Here is a 15,659-nt window from a genome sequence, read left to right on the forward strand (position 1 = left end):
GTTTAACTGCCTGGTCAGGGGCAGAACAACAGTCAGCTCAGGGGTTTGAACTTGCAACCTTCCAGTTACTAGTCCAACACTCTAACCACTAGGCTACCCTGCCGCGCCAACCCCAACACTATATTCTATCTGTATGTGTCTATAGACTACGTGTACACTATATTCTATCTGTATGTGTCTATAGACTACGTGTATACTATATTCTATCTGTATGTGTCTATAGACTACGTGTATACTATATTCTATCTGTATGTGTCTATAGACTATGTGTATACTATATTCTATCTGTATGTGTCTATAGACTACGTGTATACTATATTCTATCTGTATGTGTCTATAGACTATGTGTATACTATATTCTATCTGTATGTGTCTATAGACTACGTGTATAGTATATTCTATCTGTATGTGTCTATAGACTACGTGTATAGTATATTCTATCTGTATGTAGGGAACATGATGCCATTTGGGACACAAACCTTTCTAACGAACCTCCATTAAAGCCATTTTATTATCGTGGGGGCTGCCTGGAAACATCAGTGGCTGATTTCATAACCTCCGCCGCACCCCTTGCTAGAGAGTGACAATCATTACATGGGAACATGAATGCCGGGGGAATGATCTGGCATGTAGGTATTTGAGCTTGGCATTGTAATTTCAACTGAAAAAACATTGACCCTGCAGACATACTGGACGAAACCCCAAATAACATGTTGTTTTTAGATGAACACCCCTCCCCTCCTCCCTCCCCTCCCTCCCCTCCCTCTCCTCCCCTCCCCTCCTCCCTCCCCTCCTCCCTCCCCTCCTCCCTCTCCTCCCTCCCCTCCTCCCTCCCCTCCCTCCCCTCCTCCCTCCCCTCCCTCCCCTCCTCCCTCCCCTCCTCCCTCTCCTCCCTCCCCTCCTCCCTCCCCTCCCCTCCTCCCTCCCCTCCCTCCCCTCCTCCCTCCCCTCCCTCCCCTCCTCCCTCCCCTCCCCTCCCCTCCTCCCTCCCCTCCCCTCCTCCCTCCCCTCCCCCCTCCCCTCCTCCCCCTCCTCCCTCCCCTCCCTCCCCTCCTCCCTCCCCTCCCCTCCCCTCCTCCCTCCCCTCCCCTCCTCCCTCCCCTCCCCTCCTCTCCCCTCCTCCCTCCCCTCCCCTCCTCCCTCCCCTCCCTCCCCTCCTCCCTCCCCTCCCCTCCTCCCTCCCCTCCCCTCCTCCCTCCCCTCCCTCCCTTTCCACTCTGCTCTATGTCTCAAGGCTCTTCCTGGCAGGCAGCTCTCTCTGTAATAGTGTGGAACTTCACATCTGGATGGTGGTATGGGAGAGAGGCAGAAGCCAATATGTAATGCTAGGCCCCCTGGTAGTTGTTAGTACAGTAATGTAGAATGGTGTTGTTTGAACATTTGGATAATGGTATTTTACTAACATATAATTGGTATTTTGGGGGGCATTTTATTAGGATCCCTATTAAACACTAGAGTGTTCTGCCAAAGCAGCAGCTACTCTTCCTGGGGTCCACACAGAACATGACAAATAATACAGAACATCAACTATGACAAATAACAAGAACAGAACTACATTAAACCTTTTTAAAAAGGCACACGTAGCCTACACATCACTACATACACACAAACTATCTGGGTCCAATAGGGGAGAGGCGTTGTGCCGAGAGGTGTTGCTTTATCTGTTTTTTGAAACCAGGTTTGCTGTTAATTTCAGCAAGAAGAGATGGAAGGAAGTTCCATGAAATAATGGCTTCATATAATACTGTACTCTTTCTTGAATTTGTTCTGGATTTGGGGACTGTGAAAAGGCCCCTGGTGGGGTACGTGTGTGTGTCAGAACTGTGTGTAAGTTGACGATGCAAACAATTTGGGATTTTAAACACAATGTTTCTTATAAAAATAATAAGTGATGCAGTCAGTCTCCCCTCAACTCTGAGCCAAGAGAGACTGGCAGCATAGTGTTTACATCAGCCCTCTGATTACGATGAAGAGCAAGACGTGCTGCTCTGTTCTGGGCCAGCTGCAGCTTAACTACACTGCGGTTCAACAGTTTGGGGTCACTTAGAAATGTCCTTGTTTTTGACAGAAAAGCAAATGTTTTGTCAATTAAAATAACATCAAATTGATAAGAAATACAGTGTAGACATTGTTAATGTTGTAAACGACTATTGTAGCTGGAAACGCCAGATTTTTTACAGAATATCTACATAGGCGTACAGAGGCCCATTATCAGCAACCATCACTCCTGTGTTCCAATGGCACGTTGTGTTAGCTAATCCAAGTTGATCATTTTAAAAGGGTAATTGATCATTAGAAAACCCTTTTGCAATTATGTTAGCACAGCTGAAAACTGTTGTTCTGATTAAAGAAGCAATAAAACTGGCCTTCTGTAGACTAATTGAGTATCTGGAGCATCAGCATTTGTGGGTTCGTTTACAGGCTCAAAATGGCCAGAAACAAATACCTTTCTTCTGAAACTCGTCAGTCTGTTCTTGCTCTGAGAAATGAAGGCCATTCCATGTGAGTAATTGCCAAGAAACTGAAGATCTCGTACAACGCTGTGTACAGCACAGAACAGCACAAACTGTCTCTAACCAGAATAGAAAAAGGAGTGGGAGGCCCCGGTGCACAACTGAGCAAGAGGACAATTACATTACAGTGTCTAGTTTGAGAAACAGATGCCTCAACTGGCAGCTTCATTAAAAAGTACCCACAAAACACCAGTCTCAACGTCAATAGTGAAGACGCGACTCCGGGATGCTGGCCTTCTAGGCAGAGATGCAAAGAAAAAGCCATATCTCAGACTGGCCAATAAAAATAAAAGATTAAGATGAGCAAACGAGAAAAAGCCATATCTCAGACTGGCCAATAAAAAGAAGAGATTAAGATGGGCAAAAGAACACAGACACTGGACTCTGCCTAGAAGGCCAGCATCCCGGAGTCGCCTCTTCACTGTTGACGTTGAGACCGGTGTTTTACGGGTACTATATAATGAAGCTGACAGTTCAGTTCAGGAAATGTACAACAGTAATAATGTCTACACTGTATTTCCGATCAATTTGATGTTATTTTAATGGACATTTCTAAGTGACCCCAAACTTTTGAACGGTAGTGTAGGTCTTTCCTTGCAGCAGTCGATAACATGACTATAATCAAGATAAGACAAAACTAGAGGACTTGCTTTGTGGAGTGTGGTGTCAAAAAAACTGAGCATCTCTTTATTACGGAGAGACCTCTCCCTGTCTTTACAACCATTGAATCTATATGTTTTGACCATGACAGTTAACAATCTAAGGTAACGCCAAGTAATTTAGTCTCCTCAACTTGTTCAACGGCCACACCATTCCTTACCAGATGCAGTTAAGCTCTAGAACATAGGGAATGGTTTTCTACCAAATACAATGCTCTTAGTTTTAGAGATGTTCAGGACCAGTTTATTACTGGCCCCCCATTCCAAAACAGACTGCAACTCTTTGTTAAGGGTTTCAGTGACTCCATTAGCTGTGGTTGCTGATGTGTTTATGGTTGAATCCTCAGCATACATGGATACACATGCTTTGTTTATTGCCAGTGGCAGGTCATTTGGTAAAAAAAAAAGAAAAGAGTAGAGGGCATTTAGAGCTGCCCTGCGGTACACCACACTTTACATGTTTGACATTAGAGAAGCTTCCATTAAAGAAAACCCTTTGAGTTCTATTAGATAGACAGCTTTGACTCAACGACATGGCAGAGGTTGAACAGCCACATGATTTGGATTCCTATGTTTATTTATATATTTTATTTTTTATTTCACCTTTATTTAACCAGGTAGCCCAGCTGAGAACAAGTGCTCATTTACAACTGCGACCTGATTAATGTGCAAGTAGAGATACTGGGGAGCAAAGGAGCAAAATATAAATAACAGTATGGGGATGAGATAGTTGGGCGGGCTATTTACAGATGGGCTGTGTACAGGTGCAATGATCTGTAAGCTGCTCTGACAGCTGATGTTTAAAGTTAGTGAGGGAGATATGAGTCTCCAACTTCAGTGATTTTTTTAATTTGTTCCAGTCATTGGCAGCAGAAAACTGGAAGGAAAGGCGGCCAAAGGAGGAGTTGGCTTTGGGGATGAACAGTGAAGGAGGCTTGTTGTGAAATAGGAAGCCGATTCTAGATTTCATTTTGGATTGGGGATGCTTAATGTGGGTCTGGAAGGAGAGTTTACACTCTAGCCAGACACCTAGGTATTTGTAGTTGTCCACATATTCAGTGTGAGACGGCAGAGCCACCGTATTTATGATAACATAATCCATTCAAAGTTTATTTTCTTCTTTTTATTCTGGATCTTCCTACACATTGATGTTGTTACTCTGTAGCCAAAGGATTTTACAACGATGGCATACGTCCCAAATGGCTCCCTGTTCTCAATATACTTTTGACCAGGGCCCATGGGCTAGTGCACTACTGTTGACCAGGGCCTATAGGGTAGTGCACTACTGTTGACCAGGGTCTATAGGGTAGTGCACTACTGTTGACCAGGGCCTATAGGGTAGTGCACTACTGTTGACCAGGGCCTATAGGGTAGTGTACTACTGTTGACCAGGGTCTATAGGGTAGTGCACTACTGTTGACCAGGGCCTATAGGGTAGTGCACTACTGTTGACCAGGGTCTATAGGGTAGTGGACTACTGTTGACCAGAGCCCATGGGCTAGTGGACTACTGTTGACCAGGGCCTATAGGGTAGTGCACTACTGTTGACTAGGGTCTATAGGGTAGTGCACTACTGTTGACCAGGGTCTATAGGGTAGTGGACTACTGTTGACCAGGGCCCATGGGCTAGTGCACTACTGTTGACCAGGGCCTATAGGGTAGTGCACTACTGTTGACCAGGGTCTATAGGGTAGTGGACTACTGTTGACCAGGGCCCATGGGCTAGTGCACTACTGTTGACCAGGGCCCATAGGGTAGTGGACTACTGTTGACCAGGGCCCATAGGATAGTTGGCTACTGTTGACCAGGGCCCATAGGCGAGGGCACTTAATAGGGAATGAGATACCATTTAGGAAACACAACTGTTACTGTAGCTGATAGTAAATGGCTACTCTAAATGCAGCAGATTTCCCGCCAACTAACCATCATTCTGAAGATAAAGGAGATCCCCTCAGGGTGTCTCTGATGTGTTCCAGAATGAAATGTGTTCTTTGGAACCCCAGCGTGTGGTGAAGTTCTGTAACATGAACAATGACTTCATACTGCTGAGATCAGTCCTTACACAGTTGTTCCATTGGATTCTGTTACCCCTAGCCAAACACTGTTTAAACCCCTCAGGAGGGAGTCCATCGGGACAATCGGGACAGTTAACATGCAGATGCCTGTCAAGCCCTGCTGACATCTCCCTTTTTCATGACAACAAAGACCTACAGATCACGTTCCAAACAGAATATGGACACAGTCCAGAAATGTTCCTGTCTTCATGTACACACTCTGAAATCCATTTCCATTGTGTGTACTGTAAAGTTGTTTCTTATCCTCCTTGTCTGATTGGGATCCCAGTCTGAGGACCAGCTGTAGGCAGCAGCAGCTGCTGCAGTAGCATTAAACCGTTAGTCTCCTGTACCTAACCAGAGGATGTTCTGATTAAACCGTTAGTCTCCTGGTTAAACCGTTAGTCTCCTGTACCTAACCAGAGGATGTTCTGATTAAACCGTTAGTCTCCTGGTTAAACCGTTAGTCTCCTGTACCTAACCAGAGGATGTTCTGATTAAACCGTTAGTCTCCTGGTTAAACCGTTAGTCTCCTGTACCTAACCAGAGGATGTTCTGATTAAACCGTTAGTCTCCTGGTTAAACCGTTAGTCTCCTGTACCTAACCAGAGGATGTTCTGATTAAACCGTTAGTCTCCTGGTTAAACCGTTAGTCTCCTGTACCTAACCAGAGGATGTTCTGATTAAACCGTTAGTCTCCTGGTTAAACCGTTAGTCTCCTGTACCTAACCAGAGGATGTTCTGATTAAACCGTTAGTCTCCTGTACCTAACCAGAGGATGTTCTGATTAAACCGTTAGTCTCCTGGTTAAACCGTTAGTCTCCTGTACCTAACCAGAGGATGTTCTGATTAAACCGTTAGTCTCCTGTACCTAACCAGAGGATGTTCTGATTAAACCGTTAGTCTCCTGGTTAAACCATTAGTCTCCTGTACCTAACCAGAGGATGTTCTGATTAAACCGTTAGTCTCCTGGTTAAACCGTTAGTCTCCTGGTTAACCCTTTAGTCTCCTGGTTAAACCGTTAGTCTCCTGTACCTAACCAGTGGATGTTCTGGTTAAACCGTTAGTCTCCTGTACCTAACCAGAGGATAATCTGGTTAAACCTTTAGTCTCCTGGTTAAACCGTTAGTCTCCTGGTTAACCCTTTACTCTCCTGGTTAAACCGTTAGTCTCCCCTGGTTAACTCTTTAGTCTCCTGGTTAACCCTTTAGTCTCCTGGTTAAACCATTAGTCTCCTGTACCTAACCAGAGGATGTTCTGGTTAAACCGTTAGTCTCCTGGTTAACCCTTTAGTCTCCTGGTTAAACCGTTAGTCTCCTGGTTAAACCGTTAGTCTCCTGGTTAAACCGTTAGTCTCCTGTACCTAACCAGAGGATAATCTGGTTAAACCTTTAGTCTCCTGGTTAAACCGTTAGTCTCCTGGTTAACCCTTTAGTCTCCTGGTTAAACCGTTAGTCTCCTGGTTAACCCTTTACTCTCCTGGTTAAACCGTTAGTCTCCCCTGGTTAACTCTTTAGTCTCCTGGTTAACCCTTTAGTCTCCTGGTTAAACCGTTAGTCTCCTGTACCTAACCAGAGGATAATCTGGTTAAACCGTTAGTCTCCTGTACCTAACCAGAGGATGTTCTGGTTAAACCGTTAGTCTCCTGTACCTAACCAGAGGATGTTCTGGTTAAACCGTTAGTCTCCTGGTTAACTCTTTAGTCTTCTGATACCTAACCAGAGGATAATCTGGTTAAACCGTTAGTCTCCTGTACCTAACCAGAGGATAATCTGGTTAAACCGTTAGTCTCCTGGTTAAACCGTTAGTCTCCTGGTTAACCCTTTAGTCTCCTGGTTAACCCTTTAGTCTCCTGGTTAAACATTTAGTCTCCTGGTTAAACCGTTGGTCTCCTGTACCTAGCCAGAGGGTGACCTGATAATATACCAATATCACACTAATGACATGCTAATATCACTAATATCAATATCATCATACAATATCATCATACAATACAAATAACACACACAACTAACATGGTAAGGATCATCCTTCATGTTGGAGAAACAACACACGTTTACAGACGGTTACAGTAACTATGCTGACGGCAGTTAGCTGTGTGATGTCATTATAGAATGTGGAGGCAGGAGGACCTGAAGGAGAGCAGGCAGGCTGTGCTAATCAGCCCTAAGGGGAGATCCGTCCCAAATGGCACCCTATTCCCTATTTAGTGCACTATCATCCCCATCATGTGGACCATCAGTAACATACAGTGGCATTGGGCTCAGTGCCATGGAAACATCAGCCCATGTTAACATTGGTGATTTGCCTACTCAAAGCAGGAAGTGACAAGCAGGGTCAGTGTGGAGAACAACAGGGGGGGTATTTCAGAACAGGGGTATTTCAGTACAGGGGTATTTCAGTACAGTAGTAATATTTCAGGCACTCACCGAACTCATCACAGACATTGTCATTGTCGATGAGGGTGGGGTGTTCAAAGGTGTCCCTGCAGTACAGGATGTGGGTGTGGTCTGTGAGTGAGGTCACGCCCCCCAGGGCCAGAACCACCTGTGAGGTGAGGAGGGAGGCGGGTCTTTCTTTCAGCCGGGCCAATAGGGAACGGTAGCGACAATACTGGGGGTAAGACAGCACCGACACACGCTTCTGGTCCCCGTCATCACCTAGAGGGACAGAGGAGAGAAAGGCAGACAGGGATTAACAACATGGATAAAGTCAGACAGAAACGCAGTACAGAGAATATGTAGCAACAATACTGGTGGTAAGAGAGCATTAAGACACACTTCTGGTCCCCGTCATCACCTAGAGGGACAGAGGAGAGACATGTTCTTTAACAGAGAGAGAGGTCCAACAGCTGGAGGTGGGGAGCAAGAAAAAACATACTAGCAGTAGCAGGAAGTGACAGCAGAGGAAGTGTGAGCAGAACATACTAGCAGTAGCAGGAAGTGACAGCAGAGGAAGTGTGAGCAGAACATACTAGCAGTAGCAGGAAGTGACAGCAGAGGAAGTGTGAGCAGAACATACTAGCAGTAGCAGGAAGTGACAGCAGAGGAAGTGTGACCAGTACATACTAGCAGTAGCAGGAAGTGACAGCAGAGGAAGTGTGACCAGAACATACTAGCAGTAGCAGGAAGTGACAGCAGAGGAAGTGTGAGCAGAACATACTAGCAGTAGCAGGAAGTGACAGCAGAGGAAGTGTGAGCAGAACATACTAGCAGTAGCAGGAAGTGACAGCAGAGAAAGTGTGAGCAGAACATACTAGCAGTAGCAGGAAGTGGCAGCAGAGGAAGTGTGAGCAGAACATACTAGCAGTAGCAGGAAGTGGCAGCAGAGGAAGTGTGAGCAGAACATACTAGCAGTAGCAGGAAGTGGCAGCAGAGGAAGTGTGAGCAGAACATACTAGCAGTAGCAGGAAGTGGCAGCAGAGGAAGTGTGAGCAAAACATACTAGCAGTAGCAGGAAGTGGCAGCAGAGGAAGTGTGAGCAGAACATACTAGCAGTAGCAGGAAGTGGCAGCAGAGGAAGTGTGAGCAGAACATACTAGCAGTAGCAGGAAGTGACAGCAGAGAAAGTGTGAGCAGAACATACTAGCAGTAGCAGGAAGGGACAGCAGAGGAAGTGTGAGCAGAACATACTAGCAGTAGCAGGAAGTGACAGCAGAGGAAGTGTGAGCAGAACATACTAGTGGTAGCAGGAAGTGACAGCAGAACATACTAGCAGTAGCAGGAAGTGACAGCTGAGGAAGTGTGAGCAGAACATACTAGCAGTAGCAGGAAGTGACAGCAGAGGAAGTGTGAGCAGAACATACTAGCAGTAGCAGGAAGGGACAGCAGAGGAAGTGTGAGCAGAACATACTAGCAGTAGCAGGAAGTGACAGCAGAGGATGTGTGAGCAGAACATACTAGCAGTAGCAGGAAGGCAGCAGAGGATGTGTGAGCAGAACATACTAGCAGTAGCAGGAAGTGACAGCAGAGGATGTGTTAGCAGAACCGGTCAGCTTGACTAGACCGCCACATTAAGGCAGGAAGTGTTTTTAACATCTGATTGGTGCAATCTCAGCTGACACAGACACTGGGGTTCTGAACCAGCTTCACTGTTTTCTATACTGCTCTTCAGTCACCCAATGCTTTGATTAACCTGCACCATAATACAGATAGCGTTTTAATGAGTTCATCCCTCCATACTGCTGGACGGCATTCATGCTGTTCCACTCAGGCTGTGATGCAGAGGCTGGAGCCTAGTTTATAGACACTACAATGCTAATAATATAATGATACAGTGTATCTGTGTTCCAGTCCAGTTCTGTGGGATATGAGAATCATATGAGGTTTTACTACAGAGCCAAACTGCTGTTTTAACATGACACTTCTCAGCCAGGATGGTTCACATAAACCGAGTGTGATATAAACCTTTGTGACATAAACCGTTGTGGTATAAACCGTTGTGATGAAAACCGTTGTGGTATAAACCGTTGTGGTATAAACCGTTGTGATATAAACCGTTGTGATATAAACCGTTGTGATATAATCCGTTGTGATATAAACCGTTGTGATATAAACCGTTGTGGTATAAACCGTTGTGATATAAACCGTTGTGATATAAACCGTTGTGATATAAACCGTTGTGATATAAACCGTTGTGGTATAAACCGTTGTGGTATAAACCGTTGTGGTATAAACCGTTGTGATATAAACCGTTGTGGTATAAACCGTTGTGATATAAACCGTTGTGATATAAACCGTTGTGATATAAACCGTTGTGATATAAACCGTTGTGATATAAACCATTGTGATATAAACCGTTGTGGTATAAACCGTTGTGATATAAACCGTTGTGATATAAACCGTTGTGGTATAAACCGTTGTGAAATAAACCGTTGTGGTATAAACCATTGTGATATAAACCGTTGTGGTATAAACCGTTGTGATATAAACCGTTGTGATATAAACCGTTGTGGTATAAACCGTTGTGATATAAACCGAGTGTTGTGATATAAACCGTTGTGATATAAACCGTTGTGATATAAACCGTTGTGATATAAACCGTTGTGGTATAAACCGTTGTGATATAAACCATTGTGATATAAACCGAGTGTTGTGATATAAACCGTTGTGATATAAACCGTTGTGATATAAACCGTTGTGGTATAAACCGTTGTGATATAAACCGTTGTGATATAAACCGTTGTGATATAAACCGTTGTGGTATAAACCGTTGTGGTATAAACCGTTGTGATATAAACCGAGTGTTGTGATATAAACCGTTGTGATATAAACCGTTGTGATATAAACCGTTGTGATATAAACCGTTGTGGTATAAACCGTTGTGATATAACGAGAGCCAGATGGTTCAACGTTGATACATCTCACTCTGCTGATTTACACAGATCCTTCTGCTCAATCACCATCATGGCACCCAGAGCACAAATTAACCACAATATCTGTTATATCAGGAGATGTTCTATCAGGTGATGTTCTACCAGGTGATGTTCTATCAGGAGATGTTCTATCAGGAGATGTTCTATCAGGAGATGTTCTACCAGGTGATGTGCTACCAGGTGATGTGCTACCAGGTGATGTTCTATCAGGAGATGTTCTATCAGGTGATGTTAGTTTGGTTCATCAGGCTGATCTCCAGTCTTCATGGAGGAGATTACTGAGTAGTTTGGTTCATCAGGCTGACCTCCAGTCTTCATGGAGGAGATTACTGAGTAGTTTGGTTCATCAGGCTGACCTCCAGTCTTCATGGAGGAGATTACTGAGTAGTTTGGTTCATCAGGCTGACCCCCAGTCTTCATGGAGGAGATTACTGAGTAGTTTGGTTCATCAGGCTGACCTCCAGTCTTCATGGATCATCAGGCTGAACTCCAGTCTTCATGGTTCATCAGGCTGACCTCCAGTCTTCATGGAGATTACTGAGTAGTTTGGTTCATCAGGCTGATCCCCAGTCGTTATGGTTCATCAGGCTGACCCCCAGTCTTCATTGGTTCATCAGGCTGACCCCCAGTCTTCATTGGTTCATCAGGCTGACCCCCAGTCTTCATTGGTTCATCAGGCTGACCCCCAGTCTTCATTGGTTCATCAGGCTGACCCCCAGTCTTCATTGGTTCATCAGGCTGACCCCCAGTCTTCATGGTTCATCAGGCTGACCTCTAGTCTTCATGGTTCATCAGGCTGACCCCCAGTCTTCATTGGTTCATCAGGCTGACCCCCAGTCTTCATTGGTTCATCAGGCTGACCCCCAGTCTTCATTGGTTCATCAGGCTGACCCCCAGTCTTCATGGTTCATCAGGCTGACCTCCAGTCTTCATGGTTCATCAGGCTGACCTCCAGTCTTCATGGAGGAGATTACTGAGTAGTTTGTTTCATCAGGCTGACCCCCAGTCTTCATGGAGGAGATTACTGAGTAGTTTGGTTCATCAGGCTGACCTCCAGTCTTCATGGAGGAGATTACTGAGTAGTTTGGTTCATCAGGCTGACCCCCAGTCTTCATGGAGGAGATTACTGAGTAGTTTGGTTCATCAGGCTGACCTCCAGTCTTCATGGAGGAGATTACTGAGTAGTTTGGTTCATCAGGCTGACCTCCAGTCTTCATGGAGGAGATTACTGAGTAGTTTGGTTCATCAGGCTGATCCCCAGTCTCATGGAGGAGATTACTGAGTAGTTTGGCTCATCAGGCTGACCTCCAGTCTTCATTTGAAGTTATTGAGGGAAGATGATGTTTTGTCAATGTGAAGATAATAATTCCAGAGGATGGAGAAGAAAGTACAACCCCACATGCTAGATCATTATTCTGTTAATAAAATCTAACCTTTTCTAAACAAAGGAATACTTATCTGTGGTATTTAATTGGTATGGGGGCAGCACTACCATAAGAGCTGTTGGATCAAATTATGCAATTTCCCTTTAATAGTTGATACAAGAAGCCTTTGTCAAGACGGGAAAAAAATGGGAGGCACTGATTGGTTCCAAAATCAGCCATGAAATCAGTCCGAGTCAGTCTGCATGTCTCATCAGATGGAATGGACTTGAGGTCTAAACTCTGTTTACTCCTCTCTCTCCTGGTGGTCATTCATTCAAATCGGCACCCTATTCCCTACATAGTGCACTACTTTAGACCAGGGTCCTATAGAACCCTATTCCCTATATAGTGCACTACTTTAGACCAGGGTCCTATAGAACCCTATTCCCTTCATAGTGCCCTACTTTAGATCAGGGTCCTATAGAACCCTGTTCCCTACATAGTGCACTACAGCCTGAAATAGAAACAGGACTGTTTAAGCCAAGTGTGAAGATAAAATACTTCTCAACTTATAACAGTGTTGTCTCTAATATATATTATGTATAACAGTGTTGTCTCTAATACATATAAAAATGGTATGGTAGAATGCAAACCCATACATCTCAACACAGCCAGCATGCTTCCTCCAATCAGTCTACATTAGGGTCGTTGGAGCTGTGTTATATTATTATATTATTATCAATGTTATCAATGTGTTATTATATTATCAATGTGTTATATTATATTATTATCAATGTTATCAATGTGTTATTATATTATTATATTATTATCAATGTGTTATATTATTATCAATGTGTTATATTATTATCAATGTGTTATATTATTATCAATGTGTTATATTATTATCAATGTGTTATATTATCATCAATGTGTTATTATATTATTATTATTATCAATGTGTTATATTATTATCAATGTGTTATATTATTATATTATTATCAATGTGTTATTATATTATTATATTATCATCAATGTGTTATTATATTATCAATGTGTTATATTATTATATTATTATCAATGTGTTATTATATTATTATATTATTATCAATGTGTTATATTATTATCAATGTGTTATATTATTATCAATGTGTTATATTATTATATTATTATCAATGTGTTATATTATTATCAATGTGTTATATATTATCAATGTGTTATTATATTATCAATGTGTTATATTATTATCAATGTGGTATTATATTATCAATGTGTTATTATATTATCAATGTGTTATATTATTATCAATGTGTTATATTATTATCAATGTGTTATATTATTATCAATGTGTTATATTATTATCAATGTGTTATTATATTATTATATTATTATCAATGTGTTATATATTATCAATGTGTTATATTATTATCAATGTGTTATTATATTATAATCAATGTGTTATATATTATCAATGTGTTATATTATTATCAATGTGTTATTATATTATAATCAATGTGTTATATATTATCAATGTGTTATATTATTATCAATGTGTTATTATATTATCAATGTGTTATTATATTATCAATGTGTTATTATATTATCAATGTGTTATTATATAATTATATTATTATCAATGTGTTATTATATTATTATATTATTATCAATGTGTTATATATTATCAATGTGTTATATTATTATCAATGTGTTATTATATTATAATCAATGTGTTATATATTATCAATGTGTTATTATATTATCAATGTGTTATTATATTATCAATGTGTTATATTATTATCAATGTGTTATTATATTATAATCAATGTGTTATATATTATCAATGTGTTATTATATCATCAATGTGTTATTATATTATCAATGTGTTATATTATTATATTATGATCAATGTGTTATTATATTATTATATTATTATCAATGTGTTATTATATTATTATATTATTATCAATGTGTTATATATTATTATATTATTATCAATGTGTTATATTATTATCAATGTGTTATTATATTATTATATTATTATCAATGTGTTATATTATTATCAATGTGTTATTCTATTATTAATGTGTTATTATATTATCAATGTGTTATATTATTATATTATTATCAATGTGTTATTATATTATTATATTATTATCAATGTGTTATATTATTATCAATGTGTTATATTATTATCAATGTGTTATATTATTATTATATTATTATCAATGTGTTATTATATTATTATATTATTATCAATGTGTTATATATTATCAATGTGTTATATTATTATCAATGTGTTATATTATTATCAATGTGTTATTATATTATCAATGTGTTATTATATTATCAATGTGTTATTATATTATCAATGTGTTATTATATTATTATATTATTATCAATGTGTTATTATATTATTATATTATTATCAATGTGTTATATATTATCAATGTGTTATATTATTATCAATGTGTTATTATATTATAATCAATGTGTTATTATATTATTATATTATTATCAATGTGTTATATATTATCAATGTGTTATATTATTATCAATGTGTTATATTATTATCAATGTGTTATTATATTATCAATGTGTTATTATATTATCAATGTGTTATATTATTATCAATGTGTTATATATTATCAATGTGTTATATTATTATCAATGTGTTATTATATTATCAATGTGTTATTATATTATCAATGTGTTATTATATTATCAATGTGTTATTATATTATCAATGTGTTATATTATTATATTATGATCAATGTGTTATTATATTATTATATTATTATCAATGTGTTATTATATTATTAATGTGTTATTATATTATCAATGTGTTATATTATTATATTATTATCAATGTGTTATTATATTATTATATTATTATCAATGTGTTATATTATTATCAATGTGTTATATTATTATCAATGTGTTATTATATTATCAATGTGTTAAATTATTATATTATTATCAATGTGTTATATATTATCAATGTGTTATATTATTAATGTGTTATTATATTATTATATTATTATCAATGTGTTATATTATTATATTATTATCAATGTGTTATTATATTATTATATTATTATCAATGTTTTATATATTATCAATGTGTTATATTATTATCAATGTCTTATTATATTATAATCAATGTGTTATATATTATCAATGTGTTATATTATTATCAATGTGTTATATTATTATATTATTATCAATGTGTTATTATATTATTAATGTGTTATTATATTATCAATGTGTTATATTATTATCAATGTGTTATTATATTATTATCAATGTGTTATATTATTATCAATGTGTTATTATATTATCAATGTGTTATATTATTATATTAATATCAATGTGTTATATTATTATCAATGTGTTATATTATTATATTAATATCAATGTGTTATATTATTATATTATTATCAATGTGTTATTATATTATTATATTATTATATTATTATCAATGTGTTATTATATTATTAATGTGTTATTATATTATCAATGTGTTATTATATTATATTATTATCAATGTGTTATATTATTATCAATGTGTTATATTATTATATCATTATCAATGTGTTATATTATTATATTATTATCAATGTGATGTTATATTATATTATATTATTATCAATGTGATGTTATATTATTATATTATTATCAATGTGATGTTATATTATTAT

The 15,659-nt window shown here is 38.9% G+C and overlaps 1 protein-coding gene across 1 annotated transcript in view; it reads right to left on the bottom strand.

Moving 5' to 3' along the window:
- The window catches only part of LOC118943863 (AT-rich interactive domain-containing protein 5B-like), a 105,331-nt gene that overhangs the window by 49,629 nt on the left and 40,043 nt on the right, over positions 1–15,659 (bottom strand). The window contains exon 4 of the mRNA XM_036960207.1: positions 7,656–7,886. Within this exon, the coding sequence (XP_036816102.1) occupies positions 7,656–7,886 (231 nt within the window). The remainder of the gene's footprint in view (positions 1–7,655; positions 7,887–15,659) is intronic.

This window comes from Oncorhynchus mykiss, chromosome 23 (genome assembly GCF_013265735.2).
Source record: "Oncorhynchus mykiss isolate Arlee chromosome 23, USDA_OmykA_1.1, whole genome shotgun sequence".
In the NCBI taxonomy this organism is placed as follows: domain Eukaryota; kingdom Metazoa; phylum Chordata; class Actinopteri; order Salmoniformes; family Salmonidae; genus Oncorhynchus; species Oncorhynchus mykiss.